Here is a 27706-nt window from a genome sequence, read left to right as displayed (position 1 = left end):
AAATGAACTCCAGATGTATGTGCCCCCTTGTGCATCTAGCTTATGTGGGTCCTGGGGAATCAAACCAGGGTCCTTAGGCTTCATAGGCAAATGGCTTAACCATTTGCCATTTCCCCAGCCCCGTTTTTTTTTATTTTTTATTTTTAAATAGCACACCTGCACTCTTGTTTCTGGCTAAAGAGCAACTCTGGAACCTGAAGGGCTGGCCGGAGCCTCCAGCCCCAGGATCACATGCTTGTCCTCCTTTCCAGGCAGCCTGACTCCTGTCCGCTCCCAAATCCTTAAATTGTGACCATGCCCAAAGAATCATTTTCTCAACAGTCAGCTCATGGGAAGCAACCTACCTCGTGAATAGTGGGAGCTTACGGGGTGCAAAATCAGACATAATTCAAGCTCCAGATAGGAATGGCATGTAGGTTATACTGGCCTCCTGGGACAGGGGGAGGTCGGTGTCTTTGGCTCATGGGAAGAATGCTCTCACCTAAGGGTGTCCACAGTCAAGTAAAGCAAACAAACCCATGAGCCAAATCAAACCCAGCCTAAGGCCCACAATCTTAAGGCCTCCCCCTCAAACAGTATAACTCACAATATGGTCCATTGACCCTATGAACTAGAATTGCAGGGCTGCTGATGAAAAATGAGATTCCTGAGCCAGAATCTTCTGTCAGATTCTTTAGGAGTGGAATCTAGGAATCAGGATCTCAATACATTCCCCAAGTGATTTTTCTGCACACAGAAGACTGTGGGCCAACACTTTAAAGACACATCAACTTCCACTTAAATGATGGGTCAATGACTCCCTCTCCTTCTGGTTCCAGGGAGGGGCACCTACAGGAAGTCGTCTTGTGTATTGCCATTGAAGGTGCCACAGAGGCCCACGGTGTCTTCCACCCATCGCTGGTCCACCTGCAGGTAGAGTCGCAACCCTTCGCGGTCGTAGAGGACCAGCACGCCCACGTTGGTCCTCACCCGCAAGAACACAGAGGACAGTTTCCGAATCTCAAAGGCGTCTGGGCACAGACCAGAAACAGGATGTAGGAAGTTCAATTACTACAACCCAGCCCACCTCCATCACCTTTCCCGCCCTCTCCCACACCCAGCTTTGACCTCATACTCAGAGAAGGCTTGCCAGGGGATTGGTTTGAGCACACTTAAGGAGACCCTGTTCAATGATGAAATCAGAACCCAGGGGCAATCTACCCGCAGCCGCAGCTGACCACACAATGCCACACAAGGGCTGCAGGCGCAACGACTCACTCAGAAGACTGAGGATGGCTTGGCCCAGCATACGGAGAGTCCGTCGACTACCCATCCTTGCACAATGGTCACCAGGAAGCCCATGCATAGAGTCGATTATAGCGAGTTTAAGTTTTAGACTCAGTTGTTCTTTGTCTCACGGAACCCAGGCTGGTCTCAAATTCATCATGAAGCTTTAGGATAATCTTAAATTCCCAAGCTTCCTGTCTCCATTTCCCAAGGGCCAGGATGACAGGTAGGTGTCACCACACCTCGGTAAGTGTAGCAAGCTCCATGGCTTGATTTCCTGTTACAGCCACTGCAGCCCCTCTCTTAGCAATCTTGAGTGGCTAATTTTCCTCCCTTCCTCCTCAGGAAGGTGCTAGGTCTTAATAGTTTTTTGCCTTTTCTATTAAATGTAGTTCCTGTTAGACCCAAGTAGGATAATAAATACTGACTCCAGGTATGGGAATCAGCTCCATGCACATGTTAATGCCAGCAGAAATCACCATACTGCTGTGAAGACCATGGTCATGCTGAGAAGAGGATCAAGAAACTAGGAGTCCACCTTCCTAGAACCACTGGCCATGTCAGCTCTTGGCCCATGTACCAGTTCCCTTGGCCAGCAGAGCCTGAAGAAAGAGGCCTGAAATGCTAACTCTCTTGGCCACCCCAAGCCGTACCATCTGTGTAGGGTGGGGTGATCTTGTACTGGTCAAACAGAAGGACATCGCCTGCCTGTGTCAGGGTCACCTGTCGCCGAGGGTCCTGATGCAGAATCACTGACACCGACTGGATACAGGCTCCGTCTTGGTTCTACAGAAGAAGAAAGGCCAGTGGGAAGCATTAGTCTGTCTCTCTGTCCTGAGGGACCAAACAGAAGCTTCCAGGGACAAGGATCTAATCCAATTTGAGTGGCAAGCAGTGACAAGCGATAAGCATTATGAAATATGCTCCATCTGGGGGAAGAAGGGCAGCAGCTCCGAGCAGACAGGGTCACTAGCAGAGCTGGAACAGCTCACCCGCACTCACAGACACGCACGCACACAGAGACGCACACACAGACACGCAAAATGACAGTCAACTCTTGGGTTGTCTAAAGACAGAAACAGAGCTGGGGAGATGGCTCAGCACTTAAAGTCACTTGTCGGCAAAGCCTGACAGCTCTGGTTCAGTTCCTCAGTATCCACGCAAAGCCAGTCAGGGCCGTGAGAGACCCTGATGACCTGAGTCTAGCCTTGGAAACCCTTGACCACAGCTCAGGAATTTATCCTTTCACGGGATTTTACATCATGTCCTATGTAGTCCGTGTTCTGTTTTCTGGAACGCAGATAAGAAACGAGGCCCGGGGAGGAGGGGCGGGCCTATAACTACAGCTGCTCGGGAGACAGAGGCAGGAGGATTGCCAGTTCAAGGCCTGCCTGAGCTACAAAGTGAGTTTCAATAGCATGACATTATCTAAAAGTAGAAGATTTTAAAGGGGGTGTGGATAAGTCTCAGTAGTAGAGCACTTGCCTAGCATGCATGAGGCCCCAGCGCAACAAAAGAGGGGAGACAGGAAATGAGGTAACACTGCCTGGGCCTCAAGTACCGAAGTGACCTGAGGATGCAGGCATGGACAGAGGGCCCCGTCCTTCAGGCTGTGAGCACCTGGGAAGGTCTGGCTCCGCTGTGCAGCCCTCGCTATGTCCCCCACTGGTGTGTCCTGTGGAGGAGGCACTGTGACTCACAGCAGAAAGAACCTGCCATCAAGAAGTGTTGTCTGAAAAACCAAAACAGAAAAAAAAAAATTCAAAAAAAAAAAAAAGTGCTGTCCGCTGGGTGTGGTGGTGCACGCCTTTAATCCCAGCACTCGGGAGGCAGAGGTAGGAGCATCACCGTGAGTTCAAGGCCACCCTGAGATGACACAGTGAATTCCAGGTCAACCTGAGTTAGAGCAAAACCCTACCTTGAAAAACCAAACTAATCAATAAATAAAAATAAATTAAGTGCTGTCCAGCAGTGAGACGCGCTGCCTTAGGTTCGGGCTGCCAGCCACCTACTGGGAACATGGTAGAAATGGGCCAAGCAAGGCGTCCACAGCCTCAGCTACTCCAGAGCTTCAGAGCTGCGTGGACGGGAGGGGCTGACGTTTGCGCTCGGTCTGTACCTGCCCTCTCTCTTCCCAGCACTCAGGGTGTCTCAGGAGTCACCTTTCAGGACAAGCAGTCTCCTACACAGGGGGCAGGCGAGGGGGGCTCTCTGACAGAAAGAAGGGAGCAGTAATGGCAAAAAAAGAAAGAAAAGCTGTCTCTACCTCATGTACAGTCTCACCTGCACGCCCACAGCCAGGAGAGCACCTGGAGCTGATGTCTACACACTCAGGGCCCTGGGGCTGGGGCTGGAGCAAGGCCAGGAAGCAAGTAGGATGAGGTGCTCAGCCTAGCTGGGGGTGTAAGCCCTGACTCGAATGTGCACAGAGGAACGAGTGCAAAGCCCAGACCAGGGCTTACAGGGGTAGCTCAGCATCGTCACCCCAGAGCTGATGCTGTCCCCACCAACACAGACAGACCCGCCCCCATGCCAGACCTGCAGGATGGCCCTTTTTTATGAGAGAAGGAGTATGAGAGAGAGAGAGACAGAGAACTGGTGCACTGGACTTCGAGCCAGCCCAGGTTGCCGGATTTTTCAGATATGTTTACAGGTTGCTGGCACAGCTTGAGGGTCCCCTCCTCCAACAAGCCTCTCTTAACACCCTTCTCCCCTGCCACCCAGTGCCTGGGCAAAACCAAGATGACGAACAAGTCAGTATCTGCTCTACCCCACCCACGCTGTCATTGCTGCTAAGACAGTGGGTCAGGCATCACTTGCCTGCCTGGCCACCAAACTAATTCCCAGGAGGGCAGAGCAGCTCTGGTACCAATGGTGCTCAGTGTTAGTGCTCTGTGCATCTGCCTCCCCTCTCTCTTCCCAGCCCTCAGGATACCACAGGGTGACCCCACCTTTGAAGACAAGCAGTCCCCTGTACAGAGGGCAGGCAGGGGGTGTTCAGTGTTTGCCAAATGGATGAATGAAAGCCTTCCAGAGGAGAGAAGACAAATCCAACAGAGCGAAGAAGATGATCTTGATTAGACCCATTCTAGAGATGTCCTTAAAACACTAAGCCCAGGAAAAGGAAGTGACTTCCAGCTAGCAGAGAGACTGGAGTGAGGATGTGATCTCCTGATCCAGCTCTGACCAGGCAAGAGGCTGCAGGCTGCAGGCTGCGGGAAGACCTGAGGCCCTCCCGAAGTCTCTGGTCCTGGGGCTGGCCCCGGGAGGGGGGGCTCACCGGACCGCACGGAGCATTCTGCAGCGTCACTGTGAAGGTGCCGGAGGAGCGGCTCTTAGCCAGGATGTACTGGCACGTGGCAGGGAACGTGTATCGGCGGCCATCAAAGGTAGTGAGGTGGATGTCACCAGTGACTGAGCACTCAGCTGAGGGACAGAGAAAGGCCTCAGACCCATGGAACCTGTCCCTGGGGACTGTCTCAGCCCTACAGACGCAAGCCTGACAGGTCACAGCCCTTGCCTCCCTGGAATTGCCAGGGTAGGGCGCCTTCCTTCTGGGACCCCTGCTGAGGGGCAGATTCAGTGGATATTGTCCTGCCAGGGTGTCTGTCTGAGGGAAGACCATGCCCCGGGCTTGGGGACCAGTCTCGGTTCTGTTCCCCAAGCTCAGGCAGAAGGTTTATAGGACCCCTACATAAACCAACACCCAACACAAACTGGAGTACCCTTAGGCAGGCAAAGTGACCAAGAAAACAAAGGGCAGGCCTGGGACGGAAGTGAGCATCCCCCAGCAGGCCTGTCCTAAGACCTGTGAGGCCGGAAGAGGGGGAAGATCCAAGGTGAGGGTCCGACATACCTGGGCAGGTGGAAGAGCTGCACGCCCACTTGCCTGCCGCGCAGGTACTGGAACACAGACACCAAGCAGGCAGGTCACCCTAGGCCTGGCCTAGATGCCGGAAGAGACTGTGGGGCCACCAGGCTCCAACCCCAGCCCCCCGCCCTGGCTTTAGAATGAGGATCTAATGAGGTCCCTTAGGACTCAAAGGGGCTGAGTGACCGGCCCCATGTCCTCAGGGGTCCCGTGGCCCCAGGTGGGCAGCCCTGACAGAAATCCCCGGCCTGTACAGGCCCTTCCCTCCGGGCAGTGGACACAGACCAGACGTTGCAGTCTTCCTTCACCACAGAGCCAGGTGGGTACAAGTTCCCGTGGAACTCACAGGGACACTCAGCTGGGGCCACGCAGACCCCATCCTCGAAGATCAGCCCTAGGATATAACATCAAAGCCCACTTACCCCGCCTCTGCGCTCAAGCTACTGCTGGCTTCCCAGGGTCGGAGACAAAGATTCCCTCATGCAAGTTCTTGCGACTCTGAGACAACTTTCAAACTTTCTCCTAAGTTCAAACTCAAACACCAGCTGAGGCGGGACATGAGTCCCTTCTGGGCAGACTTTCTCATGGACCACCCCATTCTACACACTACTTAGCTTCTCACCAGCACCTCTCAAAAGCCCACAATGCATTCTGAACTAGCGTAGGCACCACCTCTTTCAAGGAGCCTTCCCAGGCCTCCTCCCATACCATGAATTCCTATCTCACTTAAAAAAAAATTGTGTGAGAGAGAATCGATGTGTCAGGACCTCTTGCTACTGCAAATGAATTCCAAATACATGCACCACTTTGTGCATCTGGGTACTGGGGAACTGAATCCAGGCCAGCAGGCTTTGTAAGTAAATGACTTTAATCACTGAGTCATCTCCTCAGCCTGAAAGTCTTGTATTTCTTTACCTCTTTTTGTCTGAAGTCCTGAGCTGGCTTTAACAAAGACCTTACCTTAGCCCTGCAATCAGTCTGAATCTTAAAATCAAAGCTTGGGGGCTGAAGAGATGGTTTAGCGGTTAAGACACTTGCCTGTGTAGCCTAAAGACCCAAGTTCAATTCCCCAGGACTCACGTAAGCCAGATGCACAAGGTGGCACATGTGTCTGGAGTTCATTTGCAGTTGGAGGCCCTGGTGTGCCAATTCTCCATCTGCCTCTTCCTCTCAATCTTTCTCTATCTCTAACAAATTATATATATACATATAGATGTATGTATGAATCAAACCTGGATCCTCAGGTTTCAATGGCAAGCTCCTTAACTGCTAAGCCATGTCTCCAGTCCAAATAATATATTTTTTAAAAAGGTTTTTAAAAATCAAAGCCTTGTCGGGCATGGTGGTGCACACCTTTAATCCCAGCACTTGGGAAGCAGAGCTAGCTGTGAGTTCAAGGCCACCCTGAGAATACAGAGTTAATTCCAGGTCAGCCTGAGCTACAGTGAGACCTTACCTTGAAAAAAAAAAAAATCAAAGTCTGTAGCTTTTTTTCATTACCCAAGGTCTCATGTATCCCTGACTATCCTCAAGCTCACTATGTTGCTGAGGATGACCTTGAACTTGTGATCTTCCCACCTCCACCTCCTGAACGCTGAGATTAGAGATGTGTACCACTGTGTCTGGTTTGTGGGGTGCTGGGGTTGGACCCAGGGCTTCACGAAAGCTAGGCGAGACGACCAACTGCAACATCCCAACCTAAGTCTTACTTTTTTTTTGGACATTTGCTTGTTTTTATTTTATTTTGCAGATCCCAGGGCCTTTCACATGTTAGGCGGGCACTCTGCTTCTGAGCTACATCCCAGTGCTACGTCTTCCTTCAGACCTTCGCTCACTCAGCTGGTTGACTCTAATTCTACAAGCATCTTCCCGGCCCCTGATGCCAGCTCATCTGTGCCAGACCAGGAGGGCGCCACGGGCACTCAGCTCCTCCCTTAGCGTACCATTGGGGCAGTAGCAGCCGTCCACGCAGGCGATCTCGCTGTCCACGCACGCCGCCTGCGACGGGCAGGAGGCGGGGCAGCAGGCGATGCACTCGTTGTAGGTGAAGCCCTTCTCTCTGCAGTGCACAGCTCGGGAGGGAGGGAGCCACATCTGCCTGCTCTGCTGGGACCTACCCTAGCCCTTCTCCCCCCGGCCTCACAGTGGGTGGAAGGACATTTCCTGGTCCTCTAGTCCCAGGGGGAGCATTGGATGCCCAGGATGTTGGGAGGGGCTGGGAACCACCTTCACCTCACTCTGCCCGGGGCTGCCCCTCTTGCCCAGCCTCCATTTTCCCATCGGTCACGTGATGACGCCTCAGGGCTTAGAGCTCAGACAGCTATGAGCAGGACACCAGGCTGAGGCCACCCATGCTCTCATCAGAGCTTGTCTGAAGCCCTCCCTGCCCACCTCCAGCGGGCACCTACTGCATTGTCGGAGTTGGGTCCTCCAGCCCTGTAGAGGGCGCCCCGCCTGCGCACACGCCCGGGCATACTCAGCCAGCGCTCGGCACCAGGTGGCTTCATCGCCTCCTGATCTGGACAAGGAAACTGAGGGTCACATTGGAAGGCGGGCCAGCCTGCTCCCAGCAGTTCCCCAGCACACGTAGAGTCTCTGGAGCTTCTGGACACCCTCCTCTGGCAAGGTGTCCAGTTACACAGACCCTAAGTTCACAGCAGGAAGCCCCAAGGTCGTCCAGAGGGAGTCCGGCCGCTTATCTCAGTTGAATGGAGAAGCTCCATCCCATCCGAGACAGATGAGAATTGCAAGAGCTGTCGCCGCTTGGGGCTGTTGAACTCCACAGCCCACACGTGGCACCCTCACTGCAGTATTTGGAGCGGCTCCTCACCACCCAAGACCGCGCTGGCTGCTCACTCACTGGCAGAGGTCACTGGTACAGCTGGCTGTGAAGGGCAGAGGGCTGACGTAGGCATGGCAGGCCTCGAAGGGGGGCCTCAGCAGGGCCTCACACCGCTCATACACACCCTGGGTTGGGTAGAGACCAGGAGGCAGGGCTGGGAGGTGTGGCAGGAACATTCACAGCCCTGTCAGTTCCCCTGTCCCTCTGGGAACCCCGACTTGGGATGTGGGAAGAGAAGGATGAAGAGAAGAGGGGCCGTGGGCACCCGTCACCCTGGGCTTCTGGAACTAACAGCCTTCCAGGAGGAAACAAACTGCAACCAGCTGATAAGGTGGAGGGCTGTCCCCGAGTGCAGACCTGCATGGACGCCAGGCTCTGCTGCAAGCAGGGTGGGCGAGGCAGAGGGGTTGCCGGCCCTGGAGAGAGGTCGGGGGCCTGCTCCTGCCAACTGTGCACGAACTCGGCCACGTCATCCGTCAGCTTCCCTGTGGGGGAGGACAGACATCATCCCCGCGAGCCTGGGTAGCAGGAGAGAGGGCGCTGAGCAAAGGCGGGTGCCAAGGCCTTGCTAAATAGCTGGGAAGAGCCCAACCCCCCAAGTCTCACCCCAGAACCATTCTTTGGAAAAAACTATTCGGTCCTAAGAGTCTAGGATGTTCCTGACTGCTCCAAACTCAGGAAGCAGCGCTCGGCAATCAAGAGAGCCTGGGCTCCGGCACCTATCTCAGCCTCAATGTCCCCACATGCACTGAGATTACAGCAAGGACTGCTTGAAGTGATTCACTGAAGCATCGAGCACTCAGCGGATGCTCAAAAATGTCACCTCTGGAGCTTCTTGCCAGACACACCATGATGTGGCCCTGAGCCTTCCTTCTGCCTGCTGGCCCTGTTCCAGCAGGACCTTCAGCTCCAGCGCGGGCCTTTCTCTCCCTGACTCTCCTTCCTTCCTCTATCCTCCATTCACCACTTTGGGAAGCCAGCCACAGGGGTGCAAAGTACCCCATACACAGTTATCCCTGGAATTCATGTGGTTGTTTTATTTGTTTTGTTTTGTTTCCCCGTGGAAAGGTCTCACTCTAGCTGACCTGGAATTCACTATGTAGTCTCAGGGTGGCCTCAAACTCACGGCGATCCTCCGACCTCTGCCTCCCGAGTGCTGGGATTAAAGGCGTGCACCACCATGCCCGGCAAATTCATGTTTTGACGAGAGACCACTGAGGCCCAAAGTGGTTGAGAACATACCTAATTTGTAAGTAACCGTTGGCCTCCTGTGAGGTTTTTAGCACCGCATCATGACCTCAGAGCTCTGACCTGAGTCCCTTCCAACTTCTCCCATCCTGTCTCAGTCCCCATCCCCACCAAAACCTCTCAGAGGCCACCTTCCCTCAGACTCACCATAGCTGGTCACCAGATCATCGTGTGGGTCAGCGTTGTTGTTCCCACACAGCCCATGAGTCCAGCCCAGGAACTCTGGGCTCATCTTCATGTAGACAGCTGAAGCGCCATCCCAGGCCAGCGTGAAGGCTGACTGGTGTCGCATGATGATGTAGCCAGCAAGCCGCTGCAACTGCACTGCACCCATCATGCAAGGCAGCTGGACCCTGCGAGGTGCAGCCCAGACCTTCAAGGTATGTCCACATCATCCCCACGGGTCCTACCCCCAGTGACTTGAGGTCTGACCACCCAGACCTTCAAGGTGTGTCCACATTATCCCCATGGGTCCTACCCCCAGTGACCTGAGGTCTGACCCCCCAGACCTTCAAGGTGTGTCCACATCATCTCCACGGGTCCTACACCCAGTGACCTGAGGTCTGACCCCCTTCCTGAGCTCTCAGAATTTCCAAGTGCACAGAAGTACATCTGGGCTTCTTTTACCTGAACAGGTTTCAAATGTCTGTGGCAGGGATAAATCTTTTTTTTTCAGCATGTGTAGGTATATATGTGCATGATGTGTGCGTGTGTGTGTGCATGTACGCGTGTGTGAGTGTGGGCCCAAAAGCTCATGTGAAATTCTCCCATCTCTGCCTCTCTTCTTGCCTGAGGTGTGCTGAGGCTGCAGACCCCGCCGCTGTGGCACCTGGCCTGTGTGTGGGGGCTGGGGGTCCACACTCGGGTGTTCACGCCTGGCCAACAGCACCAAGCCTCTGGGTGTGCCAGCTCCTTTCTCCCAGACAGGAAGGAGAGGGTCACAAGCGGGCTTTGGCTTTTCTTCCTTAGGGGAAGCTGAGCGGAGTGGGAAGAGAGCAGAGCACTGACTGGCACTTCCCAGCCTTGCGGCTACAGGAACTCCTTGCCAGTGTGGAATCTGGTGACTTCTGTGCCAGCGAGCAACCAGAAAAGAGAAACAAAAGTAGTGTCTGAGCAGCTAAAGATCTAAACACCAGCTCTGTACTGGTGGAAGTCCCCCAGCCTCAGCCTTGCTCTCAGCCCTAGAAAGCTTTGCACCCACCTCCGGATCCAAAGCAACAGAGCCGCCAACCATGCCAGGAGGAAGAACCCACCCAGAAGCCCCTTGGGGTGGCAGTGGGGAAGGGCAAGAAAAGATGACATGCAAGGAAGATTTCAGGTGGGTTTGCCCTCTGGGGCCATTTGGTATGAGGCATAGAGTTTGCCCCTCAGACGGTCCACCAAGCTAAGTGCCAACTGTATCCTCATTTAAAAGCACAGTGTCTGGCCCGGCATGGTGGCACACACCTTTATTGCCAGCTCTCAGGAGGCAGAGGTAGGAGGATTGCCATGAGTTCGAGGCCACCCTGAGACTCCATAGTGAATTCCAGGTCAGCCTGAACTAGAGTGAGACCCTACCTCAACCCTCCCTCCCCACGCAACAAAAAGTGCAGTGTCTGCTCAGATGAGACAGGAACCATGTGTGGGCCCAGTGAGAATTCCATCAAATTGTGAACAGAAAAAGTGTGTTTGTAGTGGGAAACTCTCAGCTCTGTAGAAAATTCTTAAACTATTTTCTAAAATTGTCTGCCTAGAAACCCACTGGCCATGAGATTTCCAGAAGTCAGGAGGGACATGTCCTGCTGATACCACTGACTGGAAACCAGCTGGCCTGGGAGTGTGCTTCTGTCCTAACGTTGGAGGGCGCTGTTTGTCCCCAGGAAACACCTTCCCGGGATGGCGGAAGGGTCATGGTTACCTCACACCTCCATGGGTGACTTCTTTGGCCAGACGGATTTCTTGCTCACCAGCAAGAAAGAGACTGACGGACCTGGAGCAGGTGTAGGGGGCGGAGCCGCACGGGCCGTCATTGTGCACCTGGTTAAGGACCAGAAGGCGGTCTGCAGCACCTGTCTCCACCGCCCCGAGCGCCCTCCTTGTTGAGCTCCGCTAATGCGGAACGACTGTGTGACCCCTATGGCCGAGTGCCTCTCCTCTGACCTCTGCCAGCGCCCCAGCGCAGCAGGGAGGTTGGGGCGGTGACTGTCCGATGTGCAGAGGAGGGACTGTGGGCACATGCACATACGACTAGAAAGTGGTGAAGAGAGGATTCTGGCGCGGTTATGGACGGCTTGGATTCCAGAGCTCTTCCCAGACCATGGTGCTATCTCTGTTTCTGGACTGCTTAATTTACCCCTCCCAGGTTGGCCCATCACACCGAAGGCCAGGGTGTGCACTCACACCCTCTACACTCCCGTAGAACACAGGTGTGCTCGTCTTCGTGCAGGCTCACAGACACTGTCCATGCACACACACGGCCACCTGCACATCCTGGGAGCAGATGTTAGCCCTCGCCTGCACGCATGGGCACACGTGTCCCTCAATACCGCTTGTCACGTACACGCCTCAGCCGCCATTAAGGCAGAGCGCATATTTCAAAGGTCATCGGCCCAGGGGGAGTGTGGCAGGTTCCCAGAGTTTCTGGCATGGGCAGAAGTCCCAGCAGTTGGCCTTTCATTAGGTTGTCATCAGTCATATTTAAGCAGACTGAAGCCACTTTAACTGAAGGAGGGACCTGTGAAAGCCACGAATGGCCTAAGCAAATGTTTTTCAAGCAGTTTTTAACCATAAGTAAGAAATATATATATGCAGAATTCTTTAAATCTTCACATTGATAAAGATCACTAAATTTACACATTCACCAGGAAATGACACCATCATGAAAACTGGTATGTGACACTCTGAGGCCCACTGGGAACTCTAGTCAAGGCTACGTCCAGGGCAGCCTGTGGCAGCTCCATGCCTGAGGCACAAAGATCACAGCCATCTGGGAGAGGTGACTCTGAGCTCTCAGGTCTCCTTAACCCATCCCCTCAGCGGTCACTCAATTCCCCTCTGGGCAGAGATGGTGGAGGAGGACTATGGTGCTTGAAAGGGACGTCCCACACCACACACAAGGAGGCCTGCCAAGCAGGTCTGCTGGACACTGGCTCTCACACAGGTATCCCTACCTCCGACCCACTGTGACTAAGCACTAATGTAGGTTCTGGTAACACCAGACGAAAAGCCCCCAGAGTTTCCACCACAGTCCTTGTAAGACAGCTGCAGTGACGGGGCCTGTTTGCCCAGGGAGGAGCTTCTCTGCCAGCTTGGAGGCCAGGAGACACTGGGAGAGGACTCTTAGAGGATAGGACGCTAACCAACCCAATGCCCCATCATCTGCCCTTTCTTAATACTCAGTGTTCCCTCTGCGTAGAATGCCCTCTGAGTAGAATGCCCTCACAACTGCCCCCACCCGCTTCTCTTTGCTTGGCTGACAATTCTTTTAGATGCCAATGCACGTCACTTCCCATAAGAAGCTTTTCCTCCTCGCCGTCCTTCCCAATAGCCAGGGCGAGGTTTGTAAGACATGCCCTTTCAGCCTTCGGCATTTCTCTACCACAGCACCCGGCTGCACTTGCAGCGGCTCATACCATGTTATTTGTTTTTCTGTTGTTGTGTGACTTCTGTGAGGACAAAGGCCACACCTCTTCTGTCCTCAGTGTCCTCTCGAACCCTTGTGCTCAGAAAAGAGCACACACATCAGCTCTCCATGTGCGCATCTCAATGAGTGGCCAGAAGCAGCCAGGCGAGCAGCTGGTCCCTGAGCAGGAGTTTGGAGCCCACCACCTCCTTCCCAGAACATAGCTGGGGGTGCTGGGGACCCAAGAGGTGGTGGCCTCTTTATCTAAGACAAGCAAAGCTCAAGCCGTCCCAGTCTCGGATGCCTAGTGGAGCCTGCCCAGACTCTTGCGGGAGGGGAGGGGAGGCCTCACCTGGATGGAGAAGCTCTGCCCCTCGGGTTCATGGCGTCCCACCAGCGTGTAGCTGCCTCTCCCGGAGTGGTAGTAGTAGAGGCCGTCAAAGGTCTCCACGTGGTGCTGCCCCCATGCCCGGCAGATGCTGTCCCTCTCGGGGCCGGAGTTGTACACTGAGGAAGGAGAAAGGCAGCCTTTATCTTCACGGCCACAGTGGGCACGGTGATAAGGGCAGGTGGGTTCCAGCTCTGGCAGGGCCATTCCCATTCCCAGGCATAGCGCCACCCTCAGACCTCGGGCCCACAGCTTCTCTGCACCCATGGTCCCTCCTGGAGTGGGGAGAAGCTCAGACCCACCCAGCTGGCAGCGGGGTCCAGTGGCATTGAAGCGTCTGCAGTCGCAGAAAGCTGGGTGCACACACTCGCCGCCGTTGAAGCAGGAGAACAAGTCTGCAGGAGAGACACGCAGGCGTCTCCCGTGGAGCCGAGGCCAGCAGAACCTGTCTGCACAGCCCCAGGCCCCAGAGTGAAGCCCCTGTCCTAGGCACCCCATGTTCTTCGGTAGCTAGAATGAACAGGGCTGTGAAAGTTGTCCCAGACCACAGCACTGTTCCCTTCCTGGAGGGAATTCAGGGCTGGGTCTTAAACCGTAGCCTCCAGCACACATGGGATGACGCCAGGCCACCGGGCTTGAGTCCTTAGTTCTTGGCTAACAGGCACCAGAACTGAGCACAAGAAGCATCTGAGGGGAACAGGAAGAGTACCCCAAGATCTCTTTGGGTCCACTCCAAGGCCAAAGGAAGAGGCCTGAGTGTGCATTAGGATGGGCCAAAGGCTTGTATGAGGGACATACAGAGGAGCGGCCCCCGGTGAAGAGCAGACCAAGTGTGGTGTGGTGAGGGACGGGGTCATGGACGGGACACAGACCCAGGAGGGGAGCAGACACAGGACAGGCGACAAGATGCCAGACGCACGGGACAGGTAGTGGGATGGGGGGCAGACACGAGGGAAAGGGCGGAAGGGCCACAGACCCAGGACGGGTGAGTGGAGAGGCCACACGAAGCTGGGCACAGCGGAGGGTCGTGGCACAGGAAATACAAGCGGCCCAGACCCAGAGCGAGCAGTGGAGACAGACCTCAACCAGAAGTCAGCCTCGCTGAGGGGCAGCCGGGCTGTGGCTCATTAGCCCTTTTCAGAAAGGAGGCTCTTCTCAGGCAGGAAGGGGGAGGAGAATGGCCTGCAGGCCCTGTAGACTGGGATGGAGAAGATGGGAAGAGACCCCCAAGGGAAGGAGACACTTACACGATGGTGCACACTTGGCCCGATGGAGCCGCCGCTCCCAGAAGGACATGGCCACGGAGTCCAGGGCTTCGGCCTCCTTTTAAGGACAGAGAATAATTAGAGCTGACCTCAGAGCTAGATCCTTTGTGGCCACCCTAGGAGTCAGGCGTCTTTCTCCATCACTGGTCGGGAGGGCGCGCCCTTGCTTCTTGGTGGGGAAGTGGTATAGAACTCTGTTCCTCTCAGCCTGGTGACCCTCACCATCCTCCTCCAGCTGCTGTGACTACTAGCAAGAGACCCTCGAGATCAGGCCTGTTGACACTCCCTCAGGGGCGGGGTGATCAGACCTCATCTGAGACCTCAGCCATGCCCGCCTGCACCCACCCCATTCTGCAGGAACTTTCCTCAGCTGCACACGGTCTTGTGGTCCCGGGGGGGTGGCTGTAGGGCACAGAGTGTTGAAGGCTAACTGGAAGGGAGACTCTCCATACAGCTATGGGGAGGTCATCATCTCTGCTGGGGTGAGACTGAGGTGGCTGTTTTGGGGTCACCTACACTCACATAAATAATCCCTCGCCCATGAAACTCCTGCTCACCAACTTGGACTTGGTGGAGCAGCAGAACGTCAGCCTGTCACTGATGCCCTGAGGGCTAGCAGGCATTGTTTAAGTCTCTCCAGGAGTGCCAACTGGCACAATAGTGGCATGACCGTCATGGGGAAACTGCTCTCTGATTGCATTTGAGGCCACATGCCCCGGAGGGAATACACGCCTGCTCCTGAAAACCTAGTCAAAATCCTGTGGCTGGGGAGGTCATAACCCTGGAGGGAAGTTACTACTGTTGCTTGCTAAATGTATATGTTATGCCCACAAAATTGCCCTCTGAATATTTACATTTATGCTATGTATTGATGCTACTCTCACTTTTTGGTGAGAGGAGCTTTCTTTTCAGATGGTTGTGACCACTGGGGAGACACAAAACTCATCAACATGCTGAGGAGAAGTGACAGTGGAGTGTTCAGCACTGAGTGAGACACCTCTATCTCATCCTTCAAGGTTCAAAAACCATTGTGGAAGAGGTGGCAGAAGGAATAGAAGAGCCAAAGGATGGAAAGGCGTGCCTTGGAACACTGTGTTCCAGACACTAGGTGCATCCGTTGACCTAACGCTACCTACACAGAACCTGTGTAATATGAGGGCCAAAACAGAATGACGACATCAATTTTTTAAAAAAAGTCTCAGGCCAGGCGTGGTGACGCACGCCTTTAATCCCAGCATTCAGGAGGCAGAGGTAGGAGGATCACTGTGAGTTCGAAGCCACCCTGAGACTACATACTTAATTCCAGGTCAGCCTGGGCCAGAGTGAAACCCTACCTCAACAAAAAAAGTCTCCCTAGAAAGAGTTCACATGACAGGGAGCCTCTTCTGACACCCTCAAGAGCTACAGGACTTTCCAGCCTGCCCTGGGCCCAAAGGAGCACGGGCCTGGCTCTTTCCCTCCAAAGAAGCACCTGCAGTCTGCACACAGCCCTCGGTGCTCCACGTCCCTCTCGCCCCCTCCTTCCTCGGGAAGCCTGTGTGTCCTCCACAGCCACCCACAAACCCCTTATCTGGAGAACTAACATGGAGCAGAGCAAGGAACAAAACCAGCCCTTCACCTCACTGCCTGCCCTGAGCAAAGGAAGCCCCTCACAGATCACTGTCCACTCCCCTTGGACTCTCTCCCTCCAACTCAGAGTCTCCCTGAGACTACCTACCTAAGGAGGAGCTGGGCAGAGTGGGGCCAGGAAACCACCATTTCTGGACAGAATTCCCAGCATATGGTCCCTCTAAACAAACCATCAGAAAGGGCCTGGAGGGATTGCTTGCGAAGCCAAAGAACCCAGGTTCAATTCCCCAGGACCCACATAAGCCAGATGCACAAGGTGGCACATGCATCTGGAGTTTGTTTACAGCAGCTGAAGGGCCCGGCATGCCCATTCTCTCTCTCCCTTCCTCCCTCCCACCCTTCCTCTCTCTCTCTCTCTCTCTCTCTCTCTCTCTCTCTCTCTCTCACTCTCTCTCTCTGCCTCTCTCTCTTTCTCTGCCTCTCTCTCAAATAAATATATATTTTTAAAATCAGAACAGGCTCTCTTTTTTTTAATAATTTTTAAAAAATTTTTTTTGTTCATTTTTTATCTATTTATTTGAGAGTGACAGACACAGAGAGAAAGACAGATAGAGAAAGACAGATAGGCTATTTATGACAAGCCTACAGCCAACATATTACTAAATGGGGAAAAACTGGAAGCTTTTCCACTAAAATCAGGAACAAGACAAGGGTGTCCACTGTCCCCACTTTTATTTAATATAGTTTTGGAAGTCTTAGCCATAGCAATAAGGCAAGAGACACACATAAAAGGGATACAAATTGGAAAGGAAGAAATCAAGTTATCATTATTTGCAGATGACATGATTCTATACATAAAGGACCCTAAAGACTCTACTAGCAAGCTGTTAGAGCTGATCAAAACCTACAGCAATGTAGCAGGATACAAAATAAATACACAGAAATCAGTAGCCTTCATATATGCTAACAACAAACACACAGAGGATGAAATCAGAGAATCACTCCCATTCACAATTGCATCAAAAAAAATAAAGTACCTTGGAATAAATCTAACCAAGGAAGTAAAGAATCTATACAATGAGAGCTTTAAAACACTCAAGCGAGAAATTGCAGAAGACACTAGAAAGTGGAGAAACATCCCTTGTTCTTGGATTGGAAGAATCAATATTGTGAAAATGGCAACCTTACCTAAAGCAATCTACACATTTAATGCAATCCCTATCAAAATTCCAAAGGCTTTCTTCATGGAAATAGAAAAAACAATCCAAAAATTCATTTGGAATCACAAAAAACCTCGAATATCTAAAATAATACTGAGCAACAAAAAAGAGGCTGGTGGTATCACCATACCTGATTTTAACCTATACTACAGAGCCATAGTAACAAAAACAGCATGGTACTGGCACAAAAACAGACATGTAGATCAGTGGAACAGAATAGAGGACCCAGATGTAAGCCCAAGTAGCTATAGCCACCTGATATTCGATAAAAATGCCAAAAATACTCATTGGAGAAGAGACAGCCTCTTCAGCAAATGGTGTTTTGAAAATTGGATATATATCTGCGGAAGGATGAAAATAGATTCTTCTCTCTCGCCATGCACAAGAATTAAGTCCAAATGGATTAAAGACCTTAACATCAGACTGGAAACTCTGAAACTGCTAGAGGAAAAAGTAGGGGAAACCCTTCAACATATTGGTCTTGGCAAAGACTTTCTGAATACAACCCCAATTGCTCAGGCAATAAAACCACAGATTAACCACTGGGACCTCATGAAATTACAAAGATTTTGCACCGCCAAGGACACAGTGAAAAAAGCAAAGAGGCAACCTACAGAATGGGAAAAAATCTTCGCCAGCTATATATCTGATAGAAGATTAATATCTAGGATATACAAAGAACTCAAAAAGTTAAATAATAAGGAATCAAACAAGCCAATCAAAAAATGGGCTATGGAGCTAAATAGAGAGTTCTCAAAGGAAGAAATACGAATGGCATATAAGCATCTAAAAAAATGTTCTACGTCACTAGTCATCAGGGAAATGCAGATTAAAACTACATTGAGATTCCATCTCACTCCTGTCAGATTGGCCACCATCATGAAAACAAATGATCATAAATGTTGGCGGGGATGTGGAAAAAAAGGAACCCTTCTGCACTGCTGGTGGGAATGCAATCTGGTCCAGCCATTGTGGAAAACAGTGTGGAGGTTCCTAAAACAGCTAGAGATTGATCTACCATATGACCCAGCTATAGCACTCCTAGGCATATATCCAAAGGACTCATCTCATTTCCTTAGAAGTACATGCTCAACCATGTTTATTGCTGCTCAATTTATAATAGCTGGGAAATGGAACCAGCCTAGATGTCCCTCAACAGATGAGTGGATAATGAAGATGTGGCACATTTATACAATGGAGTTCTACTCAGTGGTAAAGAAAAATGAAGTTATGAAATTTGCAGAAAAATGGATGGACCTGGAAAGTATTATACTAAGTGAGGTAACCCAGGCCCAGAAAGCCAAGCGCCACATGTTCTCTCTCATATGTGGATCCTAGCTACAGATGATTGGGCTTCTGCGTGAGAATGAAAATACTTAGTAGCAGAGGCCAGTAAGTTAAAAAGGAGACATAAAGGGTAGAGAAAGGAAGGGAGGAGGATACTTAATAGGTTGATATTGTACATATGTAATTACAATGAATGTAATGGGGAGGTAATATGATGGAGAATGGAATTTCAAATGGGAAAGTGTGAGGGTGGGGAGGGAGGGAATTACCATGGGATATATTTTATAATCATGGAAAATGTTAATAAAAATTAAAAAAAATATTTTTTTGTTCATTTTTTATCTATTTATTTGAGAGCGACAGACACAGAGAGAAAGACAGATAGAGGGAGAGGGAGAGAATGGGCGCGCCAGAGCTTCCAGCCACTGCAAACAAACTCCAGACACGTGCGCCCCCTTGTGCATCTGGCTAACGTGGGACCTGGGGAACCGAGCCTCGAACCGTGGTCCCTAGGCTTCACAGGCAAGTGCTTAACCGCTAAGCCATCTCTCCAGCCCAGAACAGACCATCTTGAACACAGTGGGTATTTAGGCGCCACATGCTACATGACATGGCACCTGACTTCTAGGAATTCCAGCCTGAGAGGCCTGATGTCCCCTGGGACCAACACTGTGGCCTAAGTGCAGCCTCCTTGCTAACGCAGCATCCCCTCAAACATGCACAATCACGTAAACTTGTGCAGTGGATGAAGCAAATGGAGCCCCTGCCCTCTGTGTCCTCATTCATAGAGCGAGTAAGCCACAAGCCACACTTGGGTATGTGCCTCCTGCCCTCCCTTCCTCCCTGGCATCTCAGTATGCCCAGGCGGATCCCCAGCCACCAGCAGAAGGCTCGGAACACAGAGGACATGGAAGCCTTGGTGCCTGGAGCCCACCCCAGCTCGTTGCTCCTGGGAGACAATCTCTCTACCTGGTCTTCTGATGTCTATCTGATACCTGGGGCCCTTCCTTTGCTCGGTTTCTGTATTCTCGCTTCACTTTGGCCCCTGGTTCCTAGGATCTCCCCAGCAATTCTTACACAGCCTCAGCCCAGAGTCAGGAATTCCTCCCTGCTACCACACTGTCCTAGAGGCCACCAGAGTACAAGGAACAGGAGAGAGTGTGGGGAGTACTGGCTACCTTCCTCCATGCCCATGGGCAGTGCAGAATTCAACTTAGCCTTTGTGCACCTACACCTCACCCCACCGCCGCAGAGACACTGTTGGGAGCAGAAGGCAGCCTGTGCTGCAAAGCCATTTTCTGCAGAATTATTTTGTTTTACGTCAGTGGCTCCTTTGTTTTTGTTTTTCTGAGACAGGGTCTCATATAGGCCATGCTGGCTTCACACATGCTATGTGTAGCTGAGGATGACCTTGAACTCTTGATCTGCCTGCCTCTACCCAATGTGAGGATTGTAAGCATGAGTCACCACCCCTAGCTTGGAGAATTCTTTAAATTCTGTCTTCAGGAGTAGTCAGGGGTTCACAATCATTTTTGTATCATGAACCTCTTTGACAAAAAAGTAAAGCTTATGGTGACATTTCCCATGTTTTATTTTTACTTACTGTATGTGTGTTGCATGTATGTTTACATGGGGAGGTCAGAGGTCACTGCTTTTCATATTCTTTTTTTGAGATGGTGCTCTCACTAACCAGGAGCTCAATAATGTGGCTAGATTAGCTGGCAAGCAAGCCCCAGGAATCCTCCTGTTTCTGCCCCTGGCGCTGGGATTGCAGGCACGCCCCACACCACACCGGCAGTTTACAGGGGTGCTACGGGCCTGAACTCAGGTTCTCATGCTTGTGCAGCAAAGACCGTCAGCAACTGAGCCATCTCCTCAGCTTCAAAAGAGTGATCTTAAACACATGAAAGAGAATACAAGATGACAAAGAAAATGAATTATACTGCAGTGTGAATGTGAAGATATTTTATTGAAATGTGTGACTGAGCCTGACTTGTGCTTCTTTATTAACACATGAAATGAGGCCAGCAGAGATCTTATCACTGCCAGAGTTCTGCGGAGGTAATGAGCGGTATCTGGAGATCAACTATAGGTGACAGATAACTGTTGGTGACAGTGACAGACACTGCTAATACTCTTTGGTTGTAATAGTAATAACTGAAAGACATGACACATTCTAGTTGGTTTCCGAAATAACAACCTTTTTTTTCTCTCATCCAGGTTCACAGACCTCCCCACTCCATCCCATGCCTGGCACATCGCCAGTTCTCCGGAGAATTGCAGGGCTCTGCAGGGTGGATAGCCTTGAGGTGAAGGCTGGTTAGCTGCTGGCCTGGAACCCCTCCCCACTTCCTTACTGTCCAGGGCATTTCAGACGTCTGCAAGTGTTAGCTCTGGTCACCTTAGGGAAAGGCCATGCTAACTAAAGTTGGTCTGAGTGCCTGGATCTCCTGGTCTCCGTGTTGAGATCCTTCCCAGAGGCAAAGTTGCCTTGGGAGTGGAGAGGCTGTCTACCCAGGAAACCAGCAAGAAAGGCATTCTGCCCACTGGGGAATGAGCTATCTGGGTAATGACTATTTCTCCCATGAAAATGCACAGATTTCTAGTTTCCTGGGCGCTCGTGGTATAGAGGGAGAGACCTGGCTCCACCAGGAGACTTCCGTCCCTTCAGTTATTGTGGAGTCCCAGCAAGTCAGCTTCACTTCCCATGAAAAGAATGACTATGTTACCTTCCAACTTGAAGTGTATCTAACTGTGACTCTGAAATGAGGAGACGGGAAGAGTAGTTAGAGAAGAAATAAACCACGCTGAGTGGGGGCGGAAGTATGTCTACCCCACCTCAGCCCAACTTGGGCTTTTGTACCTATTTCCGAAAGGTAGCTAATTGTTTCTGTCTTACTATAGATAACACTCTCTAGTTGTCCCAAGGGCTTTCCACAGCTGGTTACTAGGCTAGGCATATGAACTGAGGATCAAACTCTAGGGTGGGCTGAAGTGTGATGTGTCCAGGATTGTAGAAAAAAGGAGACAGGATTAGAAAGAGAATCCAACTCACCCAGAGAGCAACAAAGTCTGGCAAATGGAGAAAACAGAGCTGCCACCTCTCCCACAAAGACGGAGGACCCTGGGGGAGAGAGTGGGCCGCCGGGAATGCACAGACCTCAGAGGTCTACAGCAAGGGGCTTTTCTCCTTAACCAGTCCTTCCCAGCAACCCCCAGCAGTCCTGGGGGACTACACAGGGTGTGGAGAGGGGCAGGCGACATGGCTGAGGGTCACCACAGGCAAGAGGGAAGAGAAGCACACTCCTAAATTCTTGGCCGTCTGCTTTCCCTTGGTGCAGCCGGAGCTCACCCGTCTCCTAAAAGGGCCTTGTGCCCACCTCCCCTAAAAACACATTGAGCCTGTTCCAGCGTCCCAAGAGACTAGGAAAATGCCAATAGAAGTGTTTCATAAATCTGTACACTTGAAACACATGCCAGGAATCTGTTTGTTTCATTCTGAATAAATTGCAGGATAGCCTTCCCGTAACCTGCGGAGCTCTCCAGCAGCCTCAGCCCCGGGCTGCGGCCCCTTTCCCCGGCAATCTCTTACCTGGCCTCCCACCACTGTTGAGTGTTGACCTATGGTAGTGGTCACCTCCTGGTAGCTGTGGCTAGATGAGAAACACGCCGGGCATGAGTGGAGACTGGGAATGGCCGTGCCTCCCCCGCCACAAAGCCTTCCCTGCTCGTCAAGCCCCTGAGATCACCCGAATTGGGAGTAAAGACGGGGCAGCGACCAGCTGGACTTACCTGGGTTCCCCGGTGGGTTCGGGCTCCAGCTCCACACTGGCGCTCTGGGTGAACGCTGTGGCTGGACAAGGGCATTGTTTTGCACTCCAGCTGAGCCCCTCTCCCTCTGTTGGAGCCTCCCGCGCCTTCACCCCGCATTGCCCTACTCTCTGCACGGCCTTCTCAAGTCTTTCCCCAGCTTCCTGGTGGCCTCTGGGACATGGGGTCCCCACCCGGGGTATCTTTTCTCCTGGCTTAATATCGACTCTCTCCATCCCAGGCCTGACTGTCTCAGCGTCTCTAACCTCTCCAGAGACCCTTGGGCCTCAGTCAGACCATCTTCCTGTCCTCTGTTTACACCGGCCCAGGCCGGCTCCCCAAACGCCCCCAGCCCCTGGCTGCCCAGTCCACATCCCACTCACCTGGACGCTGCCCTGGAAGAGGCTCCGTGGCGGGCTCGCCCTGGGATGGCCAGAAGCAAGCCAGGAGCAAGCAGAGTGGGGGCACCGCTGGGGCTCCCATGGGGGCGCACAGGCGACCTGGAAGCCCAGCACAAGGTCTCCCCGTGAGCTCTGAGGTGGCTCACACCTCCCCTCCTCAGCTCTCCGCTCTCAAGCCCCAAGCTCCCTGGGTCTCTCCTCCCAGGTGCTTGGCTCCACCCCAAGCCAGGGGGACAGGACTGCCCAGCTCATTACCATGGCCCAGCCCTGCCCTGCCAGTGACTGCTCCTCCCCAGGGAAGTCCCTCAGGGGCGCCGGAGGCAGCCTGTGTGGGCTCCAATTCCCTGAGCCGGTGCAGGAAGCCCCTTCCATCCTGGACCAATGCTGATACAGTCTAGCCCTACCCTCTCATTTTACCGAGGGCCACACCGAAACCAGGGAAGCGTCACGCGGTGGCCAGTAGAAGACCCAGGGCTCCCACCGGCAGAGTGCCAGCCTGTGATTCCCTCTCTCCTCCATCTGGGCCTCAAATCCCCATCCCAGACCCAGTGAGAGCATGTGTGTCTGGTAAAGGCCCATGCCTCAGTCCCCTGATGCCAGCACTGGATGACAGAAGTGCCTCCTATGCCCATACCATTGCCCTCATCCAGGCTAGACAGATGAAAACTACTTGGGGTTATGACCAGAGGCATTCTCCAGCCAGGAGGACTTTTCAAATGGTGCAATGGTCATCTCGGCCAGCCCTTGAGGAACACTGATGGATGCCAGGCCCTCAGATCGCTATGGTGAGGGGTGAAGGAAGAGGCTGGCCCCAGCAGACTCCTGGACAGAGGCAGTCACTCAGCAGATTCCCTGAGCATCACTCTCAGGGCATGCACTGCTCTGGGTATATGGTTAAGCTGTGCCCATCACAGGGCATCTGAAGACGTGAGCGTAGAAGGTGGAGAGGAGAGTGGAGCACTGAGCTGGGTAGAAGGCCGGCTGGCGAGTGGCTGAAGACAGGTCTCAGAGGAAGGGGAGGAGGACGGGGACTCCGCGTTTCCCAGAAAACCTAGTGGGGAGGGAAAGGGCTCAGAGGTCCAGGCACTGGCCACGCAAACCTGAGGGCCTGCGCTCACATCCCAGCTCGATGTCGATGCTGTGCAGGTTTGGTGACCGCTTGTAATCCCAGCCCTTGGGAGGTGGAGACCAGGACCCCTGGGCAGGCTCGCCAGCTAGGCTAGCAGAATCAGCAAGGCCTGGGTTCAAATGAGAGACTGCTCCGCAAATAAAACAGAGCGATGGAGGAAGACACTGACATCAGCCTCTGACCCGCATCTGTGCACGGGCGTGCGCACGCACACAAACACACACACGCACCATGCATACACCCACACCCACCACACATTCACACACAAACACACAGGACAAAATAAAAATGGGAGCATTTTTTAAAAGCAGCTGTCTGTAGGTCTGTGTCACAGGGAACAAGGCTGGGTGCCCACGAGCTGCATTCTGGGTAAGGGCAGTCTTCAGTCTGTCTGGATTTTGCCAACAGTCATGTGACACCTTTAAACGCAGAGGATCATGACTGTACATTGGAGGGTTGCGTTGTGCCTCTCTGGGGCTGCGGGAAATCTCAGGTTTTCCCTTTAGCCTCCGTCTTAACTAGCTCATGGGAAGGTGGGTGTGTGCATAACTTTTCGAATTATTTTTCCAGGAAGGATTTACATCTTTGTCTACACAATAATTTAGTCATCCCTCCCCCCCATGAATACAGGGAGCATGCTCGCCTAAACCTCAGCTGATGAGAGATGGTCTAGAGAGGCGCCTTTGCCTCCATTGAAGTCACAGTTTTAAGTGTCTACCTGATTTGGGCCACTGTGGATCTTGCTGTCCCCTGACACCGTGCAAACAGTGCAGGCATCTACTGCGGGTTAAGGTCAGGCACGAGGTGCACAATTACCCCCCCCACACACACACCACCACCAATGCCACTCTCCTGCCCTCTTTCCTCTCCGTCTGTCCCAGGCTAGGTTCATGGTGGTCTTTGAGCCCAGCGCTGGGCCCAGGAGGTAAGCGAGCTCCCACTGTGTCTGAGCAGAGGAGCCCCACCAAACCTCAGGGTGCCCAGTCCTTTTCGGCTGTTAGAGGCTCAGCAGCTGAGGAAGGTGGGAGGGGATGTCAGCGGGGGCAGGGAGGTCCTCCCACACCCTGGGCGAGTCCCCCCAGGAGCACAGATGAGGCCCAGGGCCGGTCTAGAAGTGCTCAGCAGGGGCCCTGGGAGGCTCAGCAGAAGGTGAGGTGTGTACCAAGTAAGAGACATCCAGGCTTTTTTTTTTCTAAAACAAGGAAAAGAATAGAAAAGGCCCCATTGAGAGGGGGAGGGGATATGATGGAGAGTGGAGTTTCCAAGGGAAAAGTGGGGGAAGGGAGGGAATTACCATGGGATATTGTTTACAGCCATGGAAGTTGTCAATAAAATAAATAAGTAAAGGCACGTTACCACCAAAAGAAAAGAAAGAAAAGGCCCCAAACTCCCTAGCCCTTGCGACCCTTCTGCCTCAACCGCGTGTAAGCGCAGCAACCAGGCCACCCCAGCATTCACGCACACCTGGCTTCCCCCACCTTCAGGACAGGTGGCCCGGTCCCCTGGCCCCGCCCGGTGGCCCCGCCCCGGCCCGGCTCGGAGTCCCAGGGAGGCGGTCCCGCGGGTCCGGCGGCTGCTGGGCCAGCGCGCGGCAGCGGAGGAGCCACCGTGCCCCGCCGGGCTCAGCCATGGACCGGAAGGTGGCCCGAGAATTCCGGCACAAGGTCAGAGCCGCGGGGAGCGCCCCGAACGACGGCGACCGTGGGGTCCCGGCCAGGGTGGGCGGGAGATGGCACGCTGCCTCCCCCCCTTTCCCACGCAGCCCTGAGGCTCTGGTTGGGTTGGAACGCACCCCGCCCAGGGTCGAGGGACCCCAGCAAAAAGAGGCAGTGGCACCCGGGAGTAAGGGCTGCTAAATCGATACTTTTCCAGGAAAAAAAATGCCTTTTTTCCTTCTGCCCTCCAGAGGCTGGTAACTTTCAGGACTTGGGATTCCTAGCTGCCGAGGCCAGAGAAGGACACTTCTTGCAGGGGACAAGGCCCTTCCCTCCCGCTGCCCCAGGACAGGACTGTAGGAGGGCCAGCCAGAGCCTGGGGCAGTGCCTGAGGGGTAGAGAGGGGTCCTTTGACCTCCAGCTTCTCAGGGAGCCCCCCCACTTGCCTAAGGACGTCTCGCCCAGCCTGAGGGGCAGCTGTGACTACAGAGGGAAAAACAGGAGGGGTTGAGGGCTCAGGCCAGCCAACCCCACCGTATCTCCTCCAGTGGGGGCCCTCATTGGTGCTCCCCATCCTCCAATGTCATCCAGGCATTTCTGAGCCATCAACAAGGTGCGCAGGAGCTGCCTAGGCCACAGAGGGTCATTGAGGGGTCGCCATAGAGTCCCTTGCCAGGCCTTCCAATGGGGGTAAAGCCAGGGTGTGTGCATGTCCTACAGGTCCTGCCCAAGGGGTGGGCAGCTGCATGTCCTGAGGTTTTGAGACCCCTTCCGAGTTTGAGGGGCACACGTCCTGAGGAAAGGCTGGGCGCTGTCCCCGTCCCTTCCCAGGGACAGGCCCAGAGGGGCTGGGGAGCCGTTGTCTCGGGCTACAAAGGGTATAGGCGAAGAGCTGGGGCTCAGTGGCGGAGGGTCGGTCACGCCCTTAAGATACATGTTCTGGACACTCAGCCTTCAAAGCACTGGTCATGTGGGGAGGCAGACCCGAGGCAGTGTTGGCACCATTGGTAGGGCACGAAGGGCATCCAGGTGGGCCATACTGGCAGAAGCCTTCCCAAGCATAAGTTCGGAGCGGGAGGAGGCTGCTGAGTGTTAAGGGAGCATTCAGCCCTGTTGAGTAACGGACGCCGTTACAGAGGGATGCGTGGGGAGAAACTTCAGCCATGGAGGACATTTGCTGGGTTTAGATTTCAGACAACCCACTTTAAAGGGACTTATCCTCCCGCCCCCACTCTGGGCTTGGATTTCACTGTCCTGCCTTTGGGCTGAAGTAAGGTCTGCTTTCCTTTCACCCCTGCTCTTGGACTACCAGCCCTGGTCCTCTTTTGAGGGACTCACACCCAGAGTCCCCAGTGTCTGACTCCGCTCTACACTCACCCCATTCCTCCTCCATACGCCCACAGGCTCCAAAGGGCCTCAGGCCTCTGTGTCTCCCTGCCCTTCTCCACAGAGTCATTACCTATTAATGCCCCTGTGTGCAGGCAGAGCAGGAGCTGGGCTGGGCAAGACCTGGGCTGGACTTTGTGCCCTGCTGCCTAGGAGACAGCAACAGCCTCCCCCTCCCAAGCTGGGCGCCGTGGGGACCTGGGAGGGATGAAGTGGCAGGCGGGCGGGGGAGACGGGGCGGGCAGGCTGGCTGGGGTGTGTAGCTTGCTGGAGATTGCTCTCTGATGCCCTGCTAGAGTGTTGTGGAGCAAATCCATCCCCGGGCAGAGGGTTATAATGTCAATTCTTAGTTGTTGGAGACAGGGTTTGTGGTAATTGTCATGGAGTCATCATGGATGGTCCTGGGTGGCTTTGAGTAAGTGACTTCCGCTCTCTGGCTCAGGGCTGTAACTTGGAACTGTAGAATAGCTATACTTAACAAAGACAGTTGACATGAAGGCCAAGTGACATCTACAAGTATGTAGAGGGCTTAAACAGACCCTGGCACCTGGGGAGTTGTTCACAATTCATGCTGAAGTTAACTGTCTGCATTAGGTGGAATTGGAATTAGCCAGGGAGACCTTGAGCAAGTGGCTAAGTCTCCCTGAGCTTCAGTTTCCTCCAGTGTGAGAGGGGTTTGTAGCGAGTACACCCGGGACAGGGGTAATGTCTACACCCTAGTAGGAACACAAGCTCGGGCTGCTCTGGGCCTGTAGTGACCACGGGCGT

General features: G+C 53.3%; 2 protein-coding genes and 1 long non-coding RNA gene across 5 annotated transcripts in view; 2 read left to right on the top strand and 1 right to left on the bottom strand.

Annotated features, from left to right (window-relative positions):
• The window catches only part of Otog (otogelin), an 81699-nt gene extending 58778 nt beyond the window's left edge, over positions 1–22921 (bottom strand). Inside the window, exons 1-17 of the mRNA XM_045146332.1 lie at positions 22751–22921; positions 22350–22410; positions 22150–22210; positions 14464–14539; positions 13519–13611; positions 13181–13335; positions 11125–11243; positions 9375–9580; positions 8337–8464; positions 7998–8104; positions 7546–7655; positions 7081–7209; positions 5423–5531; positions 5123–5169; positions 4547–4692; positions 1920–2052; positions 833–1010 (exon numbers count right to left, since the gene is read on the bottom strand). Coding sequence (XP_045002267.1) covers positions 833–1010; positions 1920–2052; positions 4547–4692; positions 5123–5169; positions 5423–5531; positions 7081–7209; positions 7546–7655; positions 7998–8104; positions 8337–8464; positions 9375–9580; positions 11125–11243; positions 13181–13335; positions 13519–13611; positions 14464–14539; positions 22150–22210; positions 22350–22410; positions 22751–22850 — 1958 coding nt within the window. The 5' untranslated portion in view covers positions 22851–22921. The remainder of the gene's footprint in view (positions 1–832; positions 1011–1919; positions 2053–4546; positions 4693–5122; positions 5170–5422; positions 5532–7080; positions 7210–7545; positions 7656–7997; positions 8105–8336; positions 8465–9374; positions 9581–11124; positions 11244–13180; positions 13336–13518; positions 13612–14463; positions 14540–22149; positions 22211–22349; positions 22411–22750) is intronic.
• On the top strand, positions 9591–10994 carry LOC123459532. The gene is made up of 3 exons (XR_006636321.1): positions 9591–9607; positions 10197–10545; positions 10961–10994. It is a non-coding gene; the product is annotated as an uncharacterized LOC123459532 (long non-coding RNA).
• A 2520-nt stretch (positions 22922–25441) lies between the features above and the next one.
• Ush1c (USH1 protein network component harmonin) overlaps positions 25442–27706 on the top strand; it is a 50613-nt gene continuing 48348 nt past the window's right edge. For all 3 annotated transcript variants that reach the window (XM_004650825.2, XM_004650828.2, XM_012950267.2), the window contains exon 1: positions 25442–25561. In XM_004650825.2, coding sequence (XP_004650882.2) covers positions 25526–25561 — 36 coding nt within the window. In that variant the 5' untranslated portion in view covers positions 25442–25525. The remainder of the gene's footprint in view (positions 25562–27706) is intronic.

Source organism: Jaculus jaculus, chromosome 3 (genome assembly GCF_020740685.1).
Source record: "Jaculus jaculus isolate mJacJac1 chromosome 3, mJacJac1.mat.Y.cur, whole genome shotgun sequence".
NCBI classification, from domain to species: domain Eukaryota; kingdom Metazoa; phylum Chordata; class Mammalia; order Rodentia; family Dipodidae; genus Jaculus; species Jaculus jaculus.
This window is presented reverse-complemented; position numbering and strand designations above follow the sequence as displayed.